General features: G+C 48.9%; 2 protein-coding genes across 2 annotated transcripts; both read left to right on the plus strand.

Annotated features, from left to right (window-relative positions):
* The first annotated feature begins 1,976 nt into the window (after window positions 1-1,976).
* On the plus strand, window positions 1,977-3,701 carry LOC136537891 (patatin-like protein 3). Its single transcript, XM_066529869.1, has 2 exons — window positions 1,977-3,117; window positions 3,260-3,701. The coding sequence occupies exons 1-2, from the start codon at window positions 2,041-2,043 to the stop codon at window positions 3,557-3,559; spliced, it is 1,377 nt and encodes a 458-aa protein (XP_066385966.1). The 5' UTR covers window positions 1,977-2,040; the 3' UTR covers window positions 3,560-3,701.
* A 7,648-nt stretch (window positions 3,702-11,349) lies between these two features.
* On the plus strand, window positions 11,350-12,140 carry LOC136537892 (protein phosphatase 1 regulatory subunit INH3-like). Its single transcript, XM_066529870.1, has one exon. It carries the CDS (start codon window positions 11,491-11,493, stop codon window positions 11,887-11,889), a length of 399 nt encoding a protein of 132 aa, XP_066385967.1. The 5' UTR covers window positions 11,350-11,490; the 3' UTR covers window positions 11,890-12,140.
* The last annotated feature ends 1,796 nt before the right edge of the window (window positions 12,141-13,936 follow it).

The following is a 13,936-nucleotide window of genomic DNA, read 5'->3' on the forward strand; positions in this document are numbered from 1 at the left end:
CCCGCGCCGTGCGTTAATAGCTCGCAGTCGATCTCATTTCCCCGACCGCACGTTAATAGGCCACTGCAGCCGCACGCCGCTCCCTTTATTAAATCGCGTTCCTCTCGTAGTTCGCCGCACGCCGCTCCTGCTCGCTCACGCCGTCGTTCGCCGCACGTTGCTCGTGCTCGGCATTCGCTGCTACACCATGGATGCCTCGCCGGACTCCAAGATGGAGATGGAGATGGTGCCGGACTACAAGATGAAGATCGCGCCGGACTCGGAGGAGGTCGCCGCGGACGACGTCGGGCCGGACTCGGAGGAGGTCGCCGCGGACTCCGTCGACCTGCTGCTGTCCGTGGAGGGGCTGGACTCCGTCGACTCGCCGCAATCCATTGTTGTGGTGGTCCTCCAGTATAGGCTCGTTGAGATTGAAGAATGAGCCGTCGTCATCTTCCTCCATACGAACATTCAGATCGAAGCCATGGAGGACATGGCTGGATGAACAAGCCATGGCTAGATGAACAAGCAAGTGAAGAGAAGAAGCTAAGCCATGGCTGTGAGCGCGCGCCAAACGAACGAAAATGTCGCGCCTAAACGCGCCCAAGCGAAACAAACCAGCGAACGAAAAAATTCAACCAGCGAACGAAATATTCGCGCGGCCACGCGCCATCGGCAAAAATTTGTGCGGCATAGGGTGCACAGACACGCCTAAATGCGAGCCAGCCAGCCAGCGTGCACGCGAGAGCAAGCAGCGACGTGCACAGGGCCATGCAAATTCCCCATGCAAAATCCACATAGAGTTCAAAAATATAATACGGCCATGGAGTTCGATCCCTAGACCTCCAGCCTCGGGCCGTGGAGAGCTTTCTAGTCGGGCTATTAAGAATTGTTGTATAGGAGACACCCACAGGCCTATTTAATAAGGACAAAGAAGGAAACTCACTTCTAATTGATCACTCTTTTGGCACTCCTGGATATGCGCAACCATGTCCTAAACGACTTCTAATACCAGTACGGGGGAGTATTAGTACAGGAGTGGCTAGTACGGAGTAGTACTAGTATATTGTCTAGTGGTACCACCACCATGCACGTACATACAGATCGCCTGTGCCGCCGGTACGGCCGGGCGGCGACATGCATATGCATGCACGCACCTAGTACGAGTACGAGAGGAGATTGGAGCTGAGGGGTGTGGACGTGTGGTGCGTGCGGCAACTAGCGCGGCGCTCACCGACCCGACGCGCCCGCCCGGATCAGACGACGACGACGACGTCGACGGCCGTGCAGTGCAGCGCCCGGCGCGCATCCCGCCGACCGCCGTACGTATACGTGCGACTCGTCCCGCCGGCCGGTGCACCCCCACGCATGCGCACCACCACCACCACCCTGCGCAGCATCGGAAGACTGCCGCAGGCCCTCCTGCCTCGATCGCACCTCCTACCTGTGTCACTGTACTGTCTGCTCCTAGTAGGGTTCGTTCAACCATCGCACCACGGACCGGAGCATCAACCGCGCGTAGCAGTTGTTGTAAAAAAAACCGCGCGTACCAGCCGCAGCACGGCAGCAGCCTGTCCTCTGCCTGCATGCACGTACGCGCTACAACCACTTGCCCTGTTCGTTTCGCTGCATGGGTAAAACTACTGTTTGCTGATTTGTTTTGAGAGAAGCCAAACGAACAGGGCGACTGAACAGAACGCTGAATGGTAGCTAGCCCGTGCAATGCAATGCAAATGCAGCGGCGAACACGGCAGGAAACCGCGCACTCATGATCCCAGGCTCCCAGCAGGGAATAAAAACGATCTACAGTGCGCGTAATTACCGTGCTATTGGTGGTCGTCGTCTCGCGCCACCGCGCCCCGGGTCAACGCCACGAACCCACGAGCTCCCCTCCCGCCCGCGCGCGCGGGCGGGGCGCCTATATAAAACGTCTCTACTCTCCGCCCCGTGTAAGTGCCAACTGCCAGAGTGCTCTCCACGCCCGCACGCACGGCCGGCCCGCACGCCCGCGGCAAGACAGACCAGCGGCGAGCGAGAGCGCAGGGGGGAAACGAACGGGAGATGGAGGTGGCGAGGGCGGGTCTGGACGTGGACAAGCTCACCTACGAGATCTTCTCCATCCTCGAGAGCAAGTTCCTGTTCGGCTACGACGACCCCAAGCTCTTCGCGCCGGCCTCCGCGGGGGCCTCGCCGTCTCCGGGGACGGCCTCGGCCGCCGCGTCGTCGTCGGGGAAGGCGACACCGACCAGGTCATCTCCAGCGGCGGGGACGAAGGTTTGCATACTGTCGATCGACGGCGGCGGGCGCGCCGCGGACGGGCTGCTGGCCGGCGCGGCGCTGGTGCGGCTGGAGGCGTCGCTGCGGCGGCGCACGGGGGACGACGGCGCCAGGCTGGCCGACTTCTTCGACGTCGCCGCGGGGTCCGGCGCCGGGGGCGTGCTGGCGGCCATGCTCGTCGCGCGGGGACCCGACGGCCGCCCGCGCTTCTCAGCGGACGACGCGCTCGCGTTCCTCCTGCGCAGCCTCCGCCGTGGTGGTGACGGTGGCGGCTGCTGGTCCGACGCCCAGAGCCACCAGGGCCTGCGGGGGCTATTCCAGTTCCGCCGCCCGGGCGGCGGCGGCGGCGGCGCCGCGGCGTTCCGGAGGGTGTTCGGCGACCTGACGCTGCGGGACACGGTGCGTCCCGTTCTGGTGCCCTGCTACGACCTGGCGACGGCGGCGCCGTTCCTCTTCTCGCGCGCCGACGCCGTGGAGACCCGCGCCTACGACTTCCGCCTCCGCGACGTCTGCGCCGCCACGTGCGCGGGGTCAGCGGTGGTGGAGACCCGGGCCTGCGACGGGTCCACGCGCATCGCCGCGGTCGGCGGCGGCGTCGCGCTCGGGAACCCCACGGCGGCCGCCATCACGCACGTGCTCAACAACAGGCGCGACTTCCCGCTCGCCGCCGGCGTCGAGGACCTGCTCGTCGTCTCCATCGGCAGCGGCGAGGCCGACCAGAGAGAGAGGGAGTGGGAGCGGGGCGCCGCCTCCACGTCCCAGATCGTCAGGATCGCCGCCGAGGGCGTCGCTGACATGGTGGATCAGGCCGTGGCCATGGCATTCGGACAGAATAGGACAACCAACTACATCCGCATACAGGTCAGTGCAGCGGTCTCGCCCGTCCCGGGTCGCTGTCCTCTTCTTTCACTGTGCTCCTCTGCTCGTTCCAGTGCAGAGTAATCTTGGTACACACTGACCCACTCCCTCCTTTTGCCGGCGACGCCCGCTTATTTGCATGCAGGCGACAGGGACGCCGCGAGGATCGAGCCGTGGCGCGGCCGCCGCCGCGGCGGCGGAGGCGGAGGAGATGCTGGCGCAGAGGAACGTGGAGTCGGTGCTGTTCCGCGGGAAGAAGGTGGCGGAGCAGACCAACGCGGAGAAGCTGGAGCGGTTCGCGCACGAGCTGGTCAAGGAGCGCGACCGGCGCAGGGCCAGCGCCAGCCCCGTCGCGGCCCCGGCCGTCGTCAAGCACCACCAGCCGTCGGCGGCGCCGGCGTCGTACTCGAGCCTCGTCAGCCACACGCTCGCGAGCATCATGTAGGCCAACAGCCAGCAGCCAGCAGCCAACGGAATGGGCCCGCCCAACTGAGACCAGGTGTTTAGCCTGCCTGCTAGCTCTGTTCCTGTCCTGCGCCATGTCGATTCTTCAGTTTTGTATGTAAAAATGCAGGCCAGTTTAATTCTGTAGTGTAATCCGTATCGTCAGCTCAGCTGCATGTATTTATCAGTATGTTCGTTGGTTGGTTTCTGGGCTGATAAGTCCGACTGGTGCTGATTCGTTGTGAGAGAAAAACATTGTACCATGGCTGATAAGCCTTGATTGAAACCAACCAACGAATATGATGTATGTATGTATTTTGAGAAAGAAAATGCTAGCTCGCGCATAGCTTGTGAGTTTACATCCTGTTCGCTTGTTGGTTTCAACTAGCCCAAACCAGTCAACCAATAGTATTTTCCTCTCGCATAAAACCAGCACCAACCAGCTTAAACCAGCCCAGACACCAATCAGCGAACAGGCCCTTGAGCAGAGCTCGGAGCCCCTGACTGTGAACAAACCAACCCTGGATGTGTTGGATCTTGGAAAATAATACAGGCCACCAAGTAGCTGGTAATCAGGACTCAGACTGTCTCTGGTGGTGTGTGGCCGTGTGGGGCTGCCTGTGTTTAGCTTCAAGGCAGGTAAATATTGCAATGATAGCTGATGCGAAGCATAATAAGTACGGAGTACTTAACAAAGTACTAGATGAAAGAAACTCGAGTGATCATAGAAGCCTGGAACACGTACCCCATAGGACCTTTTCGACGCCTGCGGGTTCTCATCAGACATGTTGTTACGGTACTCCTTGTACGTATGAATGCGCCTGCCGTCTTGGAGCTCGGGACCAGTGGTAATGCTGCCGCTGCTTCCAAAGTTTTCAGATACACTGTTCCGATCCGGCAGTTTTGCTGCTCGGAGTTCACACCTGTTCGAGTCCAAGTGCTGCTTCAGAGCAGAAAACATGCATTCAGCACAGACCATGGAACAGGTAGCAGTGTAGCACCAGTGGCATTTGGTTCGTGTGCTCACATTGTGCTTTTTTTTTTTGTAATTAACGGTGCAAGTGAAGAGAAGTAGCAAGACCTGTTCCGAGTTTAGAGCTTGGGTAAACTACTGCACCTGCACTACTAAGCGTGAAGCAAAAAAGGCCATGACCACGTGTACGGGTGTGTGCATGTGATGGTAACTGAGCACCAAACACGGACAGGCCAGGGAGACATGGAGGCAGCAGGTGTGGGTTCAGCTCGATCTGCCGCAGCGTACGTAATTCATTTCTTTAACAAGAATCCTAAGGCGATGGTGGTGGTGCGCTCATGCCTGATCCAACTGAATAAGTGGCGCTCTTCATGCGAGCGACGTGAGTCCGGCAACGCCGCTACCTGGAGGTGCCAACACGTGCTCAGCTAGCTGGGCATCACCTGTGTCTTCACGCGTCGGTGCTTGCAATTGCGTGCAATTGTTTTTCCCATAAGTACAACTAGCAAACATGCTGTACGTTGCAACGGGATTCAATACGTAGTGAGTTGTAGTACGGGTCAAGAGTTTCAGTCAAAAATTAAATTAACTTAGTGGTAAAAATCTTTGTTTCTTAGGAGTCAAAGATTAAAATGGATTTGACCTCTTATTTATTGTTTGTTTTTACCCTTATTATACTTATTAGAACACGAAAAAACCAGGTGGATAAAACAATGAAAACAAGATCAGAAAAGTCGAGCTAGTGTCAAAAACATCCACGAGTATAAAATTTGAGCATACTTGAAGCCAAGTAGAAAACAGTCATGACAAAATTAGAATGTACTCTAAAAAATAGCCATAGAAAAAAATCAGAACATATTTAGAGCTAAGTGAAAAGCGTCCAAATGAACGTAAAGCAACACGTACTCGGAGCTAAGTAAAAACGGATAAACCAGAAAAGTGAAAAAAAAAACCCGAAAAGAAACTAAACAAAGAAATTCTACCCTTCTTTTCTCTTTATTAGATTTTTATTCTTGTATTTTTGCATTTGGATTAAGATTCCTATTCCCGATTACTCGGAGTTGAAGAGATCTAATTGGATTAAGATTCCTAGTTGTTCATATATTATTATATTTTTCTATTTGGATTAAGATTTCTATTCACACGAAATCGAAGAGATCTAATTGGATTAGGATTCCTAGTTATCCATATTATTATATTTTTCCTATTTGAATTAAGATTCATATTCAGCCAAAATCGGAGAGATCTAATTGGATTAGGATTCCTAGTTATATAAAGAGAAAGGCTATAGGCGGTTTTCCACATTCACAAGTTAAGGGATGACCAGACCAGTGGAGAGAAATTTTGTCTCTTTATTATTAGGTATAGATATAGATATAATTTCATTAGATGCTATATACTAGCGGTATTTTTTTAGTGAGGCTAAAGTGCTTTGGAGCATGCTGCAAGGTTTAATATTACTCTAGTACATGTTAATTAACGCATCTTATTTATGAGAATCAATAATGTAAGTTCTCAACAATGTAGTTTCCCTTTATTTTATTTTGCCACTTTTTTTTTGGTGGTAGTGGCCTAGTGGGTGGAAGATTGTACCGACCCTAATTATCCTTGCTAATGCACATGTGGGCCATGTTAGGGTTAGATTAACCCAGTACATAATCTATTGTATATGATAACAAAGGTTGGACCTACATCTCGTCCTCCTTTTTGGACGTATGAATGAAGGTGGTCAAGCAGCAACATTGAAGGTAATCATGTAAACTAACCGCGCACCGGACCAAACCATGCTACAGCTAGGTAAATAGACAAAGCATCATCACTTCACGAGGTAGCTAGGTTACAACTTACAAGCTACTACTACTAAGCTAGCAATGCTGGTGCATGCAAGGGGTAGCAGCTCCAGCCTCCACCCTCAGGCAGTAACCACTAACCACCAGTCCACCGCCACTCCTCAGTCTCATCAGTACAGACAGCGCCTGCGGCAGGGGAGAATAGAAAAATTAGCACATCATCACTCACCTTTATTACCCAGAGTTAATTATGCTGCTCGCATGCTAGGGCAGCAGCAAGACAAGAGATTACGGGCAGCAGCAACTTAACCAGGAATCACTCACCAGGTGGCGCGACCTCCGCATCACCGTGACACCGTCGTCCACTCTTGCCTGGCTGCCTGCCTGCAATGTCCGGTGTCCCTTCCGTCGTCCGTCCCGGCTGCTTTGGATTCCATGCCTGCGCGGCTGCACAGGTATTTAGGCGCAGAGGCCACACACGTGTAACTTTTACTGCGTGAATGAATAATCCATCTGCATATGCCATCACTTGTGTGTGCATGCAAGTAGCCGGCCGAGAATCTCGCATGCACGCACGCAGCCGGGAGCTCAATCGATCTCATCTTGAGCCACCTTTGCAAAGCATGCCGCAGCATCCATCGCGGAAACAGGCGTGCTTGTGGTTACCGATCGTGCATAGGAAAGGCTAGCTATTTCTTTGTTTGCTTCTTCGCAAGGTGTGCGAGTTGGTTGAGCAGTTGCCCGTTTGGCCTTTCGCTGCTGGTAATGTTTGTTTACCGTGGATGTCAGGGATTGTTTAGGGATCTAGGATCTTTCATCACATGTTGACTACAGTAGGCTTCTAGCACTAGTTTTTCTAACCTCTTCCCTGCAGCTTTACTATTTTCCATATTAATTAGCTAGTGGGGTTTGAATATGAGTATATAGACAAGTTAGACCTGCAGTGTTTGTCCAGGAATCCCTCTTCTGCGGCATCGCTCTGAAAACGCTATAAAACTGTCACGACCACGTCCGGAACTGTTTGCTTCTGGCTCTTTCGTTGTCGTCCTCCACTCCACCTTGTGTTGACACGGTGACCACTATTATATTCATTTTCAATCAGGCATATATATATATATATATATATATATATATATATATATATATATATATATATATATATATATATATATATAAGCGGCTGTCAGCATTTATTTATTTATTTATATCAAAGGAAATCTTTTTGCCATTATCATACGGTTAGTTGGAGGATATTTTTCTTGAGTACGAAATACCGAAACCGATACATACCATGACCCTATTCGCTTTGCTGAAAAGCTATGGCTAAAAGTACTGTTCGCTGATTTATTCAGCCTGTTCGCTTGTTGGTTTCAGCCAGGGCTTATCAGCCAGCCAACAGTGTTTTTCTCTCACAACAAACCAGCACCAGCCGGGCTTATCAGTCCAGAAACCAACCAGCGAACAGGCCGAGAGAAAAACACGGTTCGTCGAACAGGGCCCGTGGATCCTACTAACTACCCAACATAAATTGGCCGGTGTGCTCCAAGAAACGCAAACAGGAAAATGAAATGCTTCCCACATAGCATCCGAAACAGGTAAGTAGGCGAGCTTTCCGATCCGGTATTGATTTGCCGCATCAATTGAGTAGAAAATGACTGCTTACTTGACACAGATGACTAGTTTGATGGACCATTAGTACTAGGACCCATACATCTAACATCTGCTGTGAGCCTGTTACTGCTCCAGCAACGTGTAACGGTCTTCGATTAAGGGCCTCTTTCAATAGCTTAATGTGGCTTCGGATTTCCTACCGTAGCACACTACAGCAGAAACTAGTGAAGCCACCCCATACTAACTTCATCAATCTCTCCTTGCCACATTAAGCTATATATATGGTGCGAAGAGAAAAGAGGACTAAGTCACACACAGGAAGCTTTCAGAAGAATTGTTGCCCACCTGTTAAGAACCATCAGTGAGCCTGCGAAGAGCGCGCCAGCAACGCGTGTTGCGACTGTGCTGAAATCTGACCCACACAAATTCAGGTTCATATACTTGATCAAAAGGAATAATGTGGCTGCTACTTCAGCGTCAAAAGAAATTGAAAAGCTCATCACCCAAATAACATCGCCCCAGCTTAACCTTATAAGAAACATATATCTTTAGCAAAATGCTAAAAAAACTCGGGCTACGAGGGGGTAAACACCCCCGAGCTATTTTAGCTTAAAGTAGAGGACTTCTCATCTAGTCCGAGAAAACCCCTAAACCCCATGCCCGGTGAGAGGCCCGGTCCATTTTACGTGTGCTTTCATATACTTGATGAAAAGGAATAATATGGCTGCTACTTCAGCGTTATGAGGAAATGACACAACAATACAAGTTTAGGGACCGGTAAAGTGCATTTTAGGAACGCGGGATGAAAAGCTCAAAATGCACTTTACTCAAAATGCACTTGGGAACGTGAATAATAAGTGTGCTTCCGTACACGTGTGCTTTCATATACTTGATCAAAAGGAATAATAAGTGCATTTTGGGTGATGAGCTTTCATCTTTACATGTGCTTTGGGAACGCGGGACATGCGACGAAATTTTTTTCCATACCGCTGATTAAAAATTCGCCTCACCAAGAATTCGAACTCTGGTCACGGAGAGGTTAGACCAACTGGTCTGGCAACCCGTAGGCGCAAAATGCTAAAAATATGGCACGCTTTATTATCAACTGTTCCTGCAACAACTTGTGAGATGAACATGTGCATCTGAACTCAAGTGATTTTTGTTCGTCACAATCAGGGTTCTTACTTCTTAAAGAAACCATACTTGCTCAACTAAAAAAACATCAGATTCTTATCAACCTGGCTTATCGGTCATAGTACAGTATTTTTCTCTCATAACAAATCAGCGAATAGTACTTTTCAGTCTGGTTTATCAGCGAAACCAACAGGGTAGTTTGGTGGAACAGTTGTTCCTTTGTATCATTTGTATTTGTGTCTGTACTTGTATTTGTACTTGTCTTTGTATGTTTCTTTTAATGAAATACAGGTATGTATATAAAAAATAATAATATGTAGGCACGGCCTTTCGACAAACTTGGTGAATTTCCCGCGCGCTGTCGCGGGAATATAAAAGTAATTTTAATTGAGTTAAGAGGAGTAGGATGTAGAAGAATCAGACGTGATTTACGTACAAATGGCTTGTAAATTTTCTGCAATAAATTGTGGGCAGGGGTGTAATTGAAGACAAAAAAATCTATATGAACTTCAATTGAATGCTGGACCGTGGGCATATATTTGTATCATGATTACTAATTGATTTAAATATGTTTAAAAATGATACATTAAAAGAGTTGCGTCAGTAGTCCAACGTGAATGAACTAAAGAAAAGGCAACATGCTAATCTTTGATCTTTAACTTCATAAAAGAAAACACGGATCGCTAACTTCATAAAAGGCATATATATACCTGTGGATCGCTAACCTCGTAAAAGAATATTAAAAGTTAATGTACATTTTTTTAGTATGCAGTAAGAACAGATTGGGTATGAGAAAGTACTACTACCTGCTGACAGTGTTTTCCTAAACGCTAAACGGTAAACAGTCGGTCACCTACCGTTTAGCTATTATTCAGGCAAAACGTCATATTAAACGGGCTAAACGGCCAATTAAACGGGGTAAACGGGTGATTAAACGGAAACGACGCACCACCGTGTAGCATTTACACGGTGTTTAAACGGGCTAAACGACCATTTAAGTAAGCAGTGCCTGCTGATGATCCATGGTAGCCTCGGTACTTGTCTTTCTCAGACTTTTTGGAGGAAGAGGAACTGGCACGTTCTTAGACCTTGCTGACCAACAGCAAGTGGAGAAGCGCTGACTTAAAATCAGTAGCAGAGAGTCTGGGCTCCATGGATGCTTCGACTATACCCGTTCGTTGGTCTGAAACTTGACTGAAACTGGCTGGTTTTGTGAGAGAGAAACACTATAGCGGCTGGTTGATGAACAATGTTCGCTGAGGAAGATCAGCCGGCTGGTCTGTACCAGACCAGCGAACACGCTCAATCAATCTGTTCGCTCGTTGGTTTTAGTCAGAGCTTATCAGCTAACCAATAGTATTTTCCTCTTACAACAAACCAGCACTAGTCGAGCTTATCGATCCAGAAACCAACCAGCGAACAATCTGTATTTTGTGTCAAACGAACAGGGCGGAAGAGTTGTCAGTTTGGATCAAGGGTTCGTACTTGCCTCCTTGGGTTTATACTGTATACATGATCAGTTCAGTTGGGAGGTGAGCAGGTGATGGCAGGGGAAGAGGCTGGGGCTATCTTCGGCATGACTTATTGCTGTTTACGGCTGATTTATAGAGTTGATTTATTGTGAGAGAAAAATATTATTTTCATAATTGAAAAGTAGTGCTAATTCTGGTTGATAAGCTGAAACGAACACGGCATAGGGCTAGAGATGACAAACAGCGCGCGTGCAACATTCGGCCTATTCGCTGGTTGGTTTTTGGGCTGGTTTGGGCTGGTTGGTGCTGGTTTTTTGTGAGAGGAAAACACTGTTGGCTGGCTGGTTTGGACTGGTTGAAACCAACAAGCGAACAGGCTGATTGATTGGATAGGACTTTGTTTGTTTCGTGTTCCCAGAAAGTCACGAAAAATTGCTCGATCATTAAGCCACCGATGGAGGAGGAACCGGGTGAAGGTGGATGTGTGGAAGTGGATGACATGGCTTAAGAAGATGATAGAGAAATAAGCTAGTGGGGTTTGGCTTTATAAGAGTTTAGGATAGGAGCCTCTTAAAAAATACTGAAGAAAAAGAATCATTCAGCAGATGCCCCGGAAACTTATAAGGCCCAGTTTGTCTGGGCTTCCCAGATGGGCTTTTGAAAGGCCGACATCCTCACTTTTCCTGCGAAAACCCACAAACAATAAATTAGGCCACGGCATGCTTCGTGGGCTTTTGCGGGAAGAAGAATCCACTCAGCCATCGTATATACCGCCGTTTCCTCTCCAATTCCCACACCGCGTTCCGTTCCGTAACGCATTCGTCCATTCCCCAATCTCGCAGCGATTTGGCCCGACGAGGTCGCCTTCCGGCTGTGCTCGAGCCCGACGCCGCGCCGCTCCGCCCCTGCGACAGAGGAGGAGGAGGAGGAGAATCCCAAATTCTCCATCTCCATGGCAACGCGCGCGCCGCCGCAGTCTTCTTCGACCGGATCCGTGACGGTGACGATCGACCCGTCCCCCTCGTCGTCGTCCTCCACCGCCCCGCCCCCGGCGGCCGCGTCGGCGCCGGCGCCGGCCCCCGAGTCGGTGGTGCTGCGCCTGAAGCGGCGGGCCAAGAAGAAGGTGTCGTGGAAGGAGGGGACGGTGGACAACGAGGGCCTCGGCCGCAAGAGCTCGAAGAAGTGCTGCATATTCCACAAGGAGGTCCCCTTCGACGAGGACTGCAGCGACGACGAGGCCCCCGGCGGCGGTGGCCACCGGTGCCGTCGCCCTCATGGTGACGCCGGCGAGGGGACCAGCGGCGGCGGCGGCGGGTGCTCGTCCTCTTCCCACGACCATGGCCACCACTGATCTCCGTGCGGGTTATTGGGCCTTCTCGATCTCTTTAGGTATTGGGCGACAATCGATGCTTATGTTTAATCTGACCTGATGTAATTAGTTGAGTGAAAACACCAAATTTGTGCTCTATGGTTGGAAGAGACGTGTTTTTATGGTACAATTGTTGTATTGGTGCTTGACGAGCAAACATGGTAATCGTTTGCTGAATTGAATGTTGACACCTATGTTTGCTTAATATGATTTGAAGGTTGATTGTTATTGCTGCCTGCCGTTGTGCAAACATTTTTTTTCCCGCTAGAGTGGAGGTTCAAAACTTCTGTAGTTTCTGATCCTAGCTTCTTATTGTGTAAGCTTCTTTTTAATGCATATTTAGGCCACGTTCGCTTGTCTTATGAGCTGTACTGTTTTAGTGAAGAAACAGTGTTTTTCTCTTACAACAAATCAACGAATAGTACTTTCAGTCATGATTTTTCAGCGAAGCGAACATGGCCTTAATACTACTACGTTGTTTTGTAATTTTTGCAGTTTTCAAACTTAATTGTTGAAATTTAGACCGTATTATTTAGTACTTGCATACCAGATTATGGGGCAAATTATACTATTGTTTACCAAATTGCTCACTGTATTTTACTGAATTGCATGTAAGAATTTTGATTAAGCATACCCTTTGACAAAAGGGCTATTAAGGAGAAGAAAGAATGATATAGACGCTTGTACCATGATAGGAGTGTGGACAACATAGAGAAGTACAAGGTGGCAAAGAAGACTGCAAAGTGAGCTGTAAGTGTGGCGAATGATAGAGCGTACGAGAATCTTTACCAACATTTGAGTACGAAGGAAGAAGAGAAGAACATTTATAGGATGGCTAGGGTTCGTGAGAGAAAGACAAGGGACTTCAACCAAGTTAAGTGCATTAAGGATGAAAGGGAGCATCTTTTGGTGAAGGAGGATGAGATCCGACATCGATGGCAAGAGTATTTTGACAAATTGTTCAATGGTGAGAATACAGACATAATTTTTCAGTTGGATGACTCTTTTAATGACATCAATAGACGCTTTGTGCGGATAATATAAGAATCTAAAGTTAGAGAGACGTTGAAAAGGATGAAAGGAGGTAAGACGATGGGACCGGATGGTATCCCAATCAATATGTGGAGTTGCTTCGGGGACATAGCTATAGTATGGCTAAACAAGCTGTTCAACCATATTTTTCGATCGAACAAGATGTCTGACGAGTGTAGGAGAAGTATATTGGTACCGATCTACAAGAATAAATTGGATATTCAAAGTTGTACTAATTATCGGGGAATTAAGTTGATGAGCCATACTATAAAGCTATGGGAGAGAGTTATCGAGCATCGCTTGAGAGCAATAACGCGGGTCTCTATGAACCAATTTGGTTTCATGCCCGGAAGGTCAACCATGGAAGCCATTTTCTTAATAAGACGAGTTATATGGAGCGGTATAGGGAGAAGAAGGACCTACACATGGTTTTTATTGACTTGGAGAAGGTTTATAATAAAATACCAAGGAATATTATGTGGTGGGCTTTGAACAAACATAAAGTCCCAACGAAGTACGTCGGGCTTATTAAGAACATGTACAACAATGTTGTGACTAGTGTTTGAACAAGTGATGGAGACACGGATGACTTCCCGATTAGGATAGGACTACATCAAGGGTCAACTTTGAGCTCTTATCTGTTTGCCTTAGTGATGGATGAGGTCAAGGGACATACAAGGGGATATTTCTTGGTGTATGCTTTTCGCGGACGATGTAGTGCTAGTTGATGAAAGCCGGACATAAGTGAATAAAAAACTAGAGTTATGGTGGAAGACTTTGGGGTCCAAAGGTTTTAGACCCAGTAGAACTAAAATTGAGTATATGAGATGTGATTTCGGCACTAATACTCGGGAGGAGGAAGATATTAGTTTGGAAGATCAAGTAGTGCCTAGGAAGGATACCTTTCGATATTTAGGATCAATGCTACAGAGAGACGGGGATATTGATGAAGATGTTAGCCTTAGAATCAAAGTAGGGTGGATGAAGTGGCGCCAAA

Source organism: Miscanthus floridulus, chromosome 2 (assembly GCF_019320115.1).
Source record: "Miscanthus floridulus cultivar M001 chromosome 2, ASM1932011v1, whole genome shotgun sequence".
NCBI classification, from domain to species: domain Eukaryota; kingdom Viridiplantae; phylum Streptophyta; class Magnoliopsida; order Poales; family Poaceae; genus Miscanthus; species Miscanthus floridulus.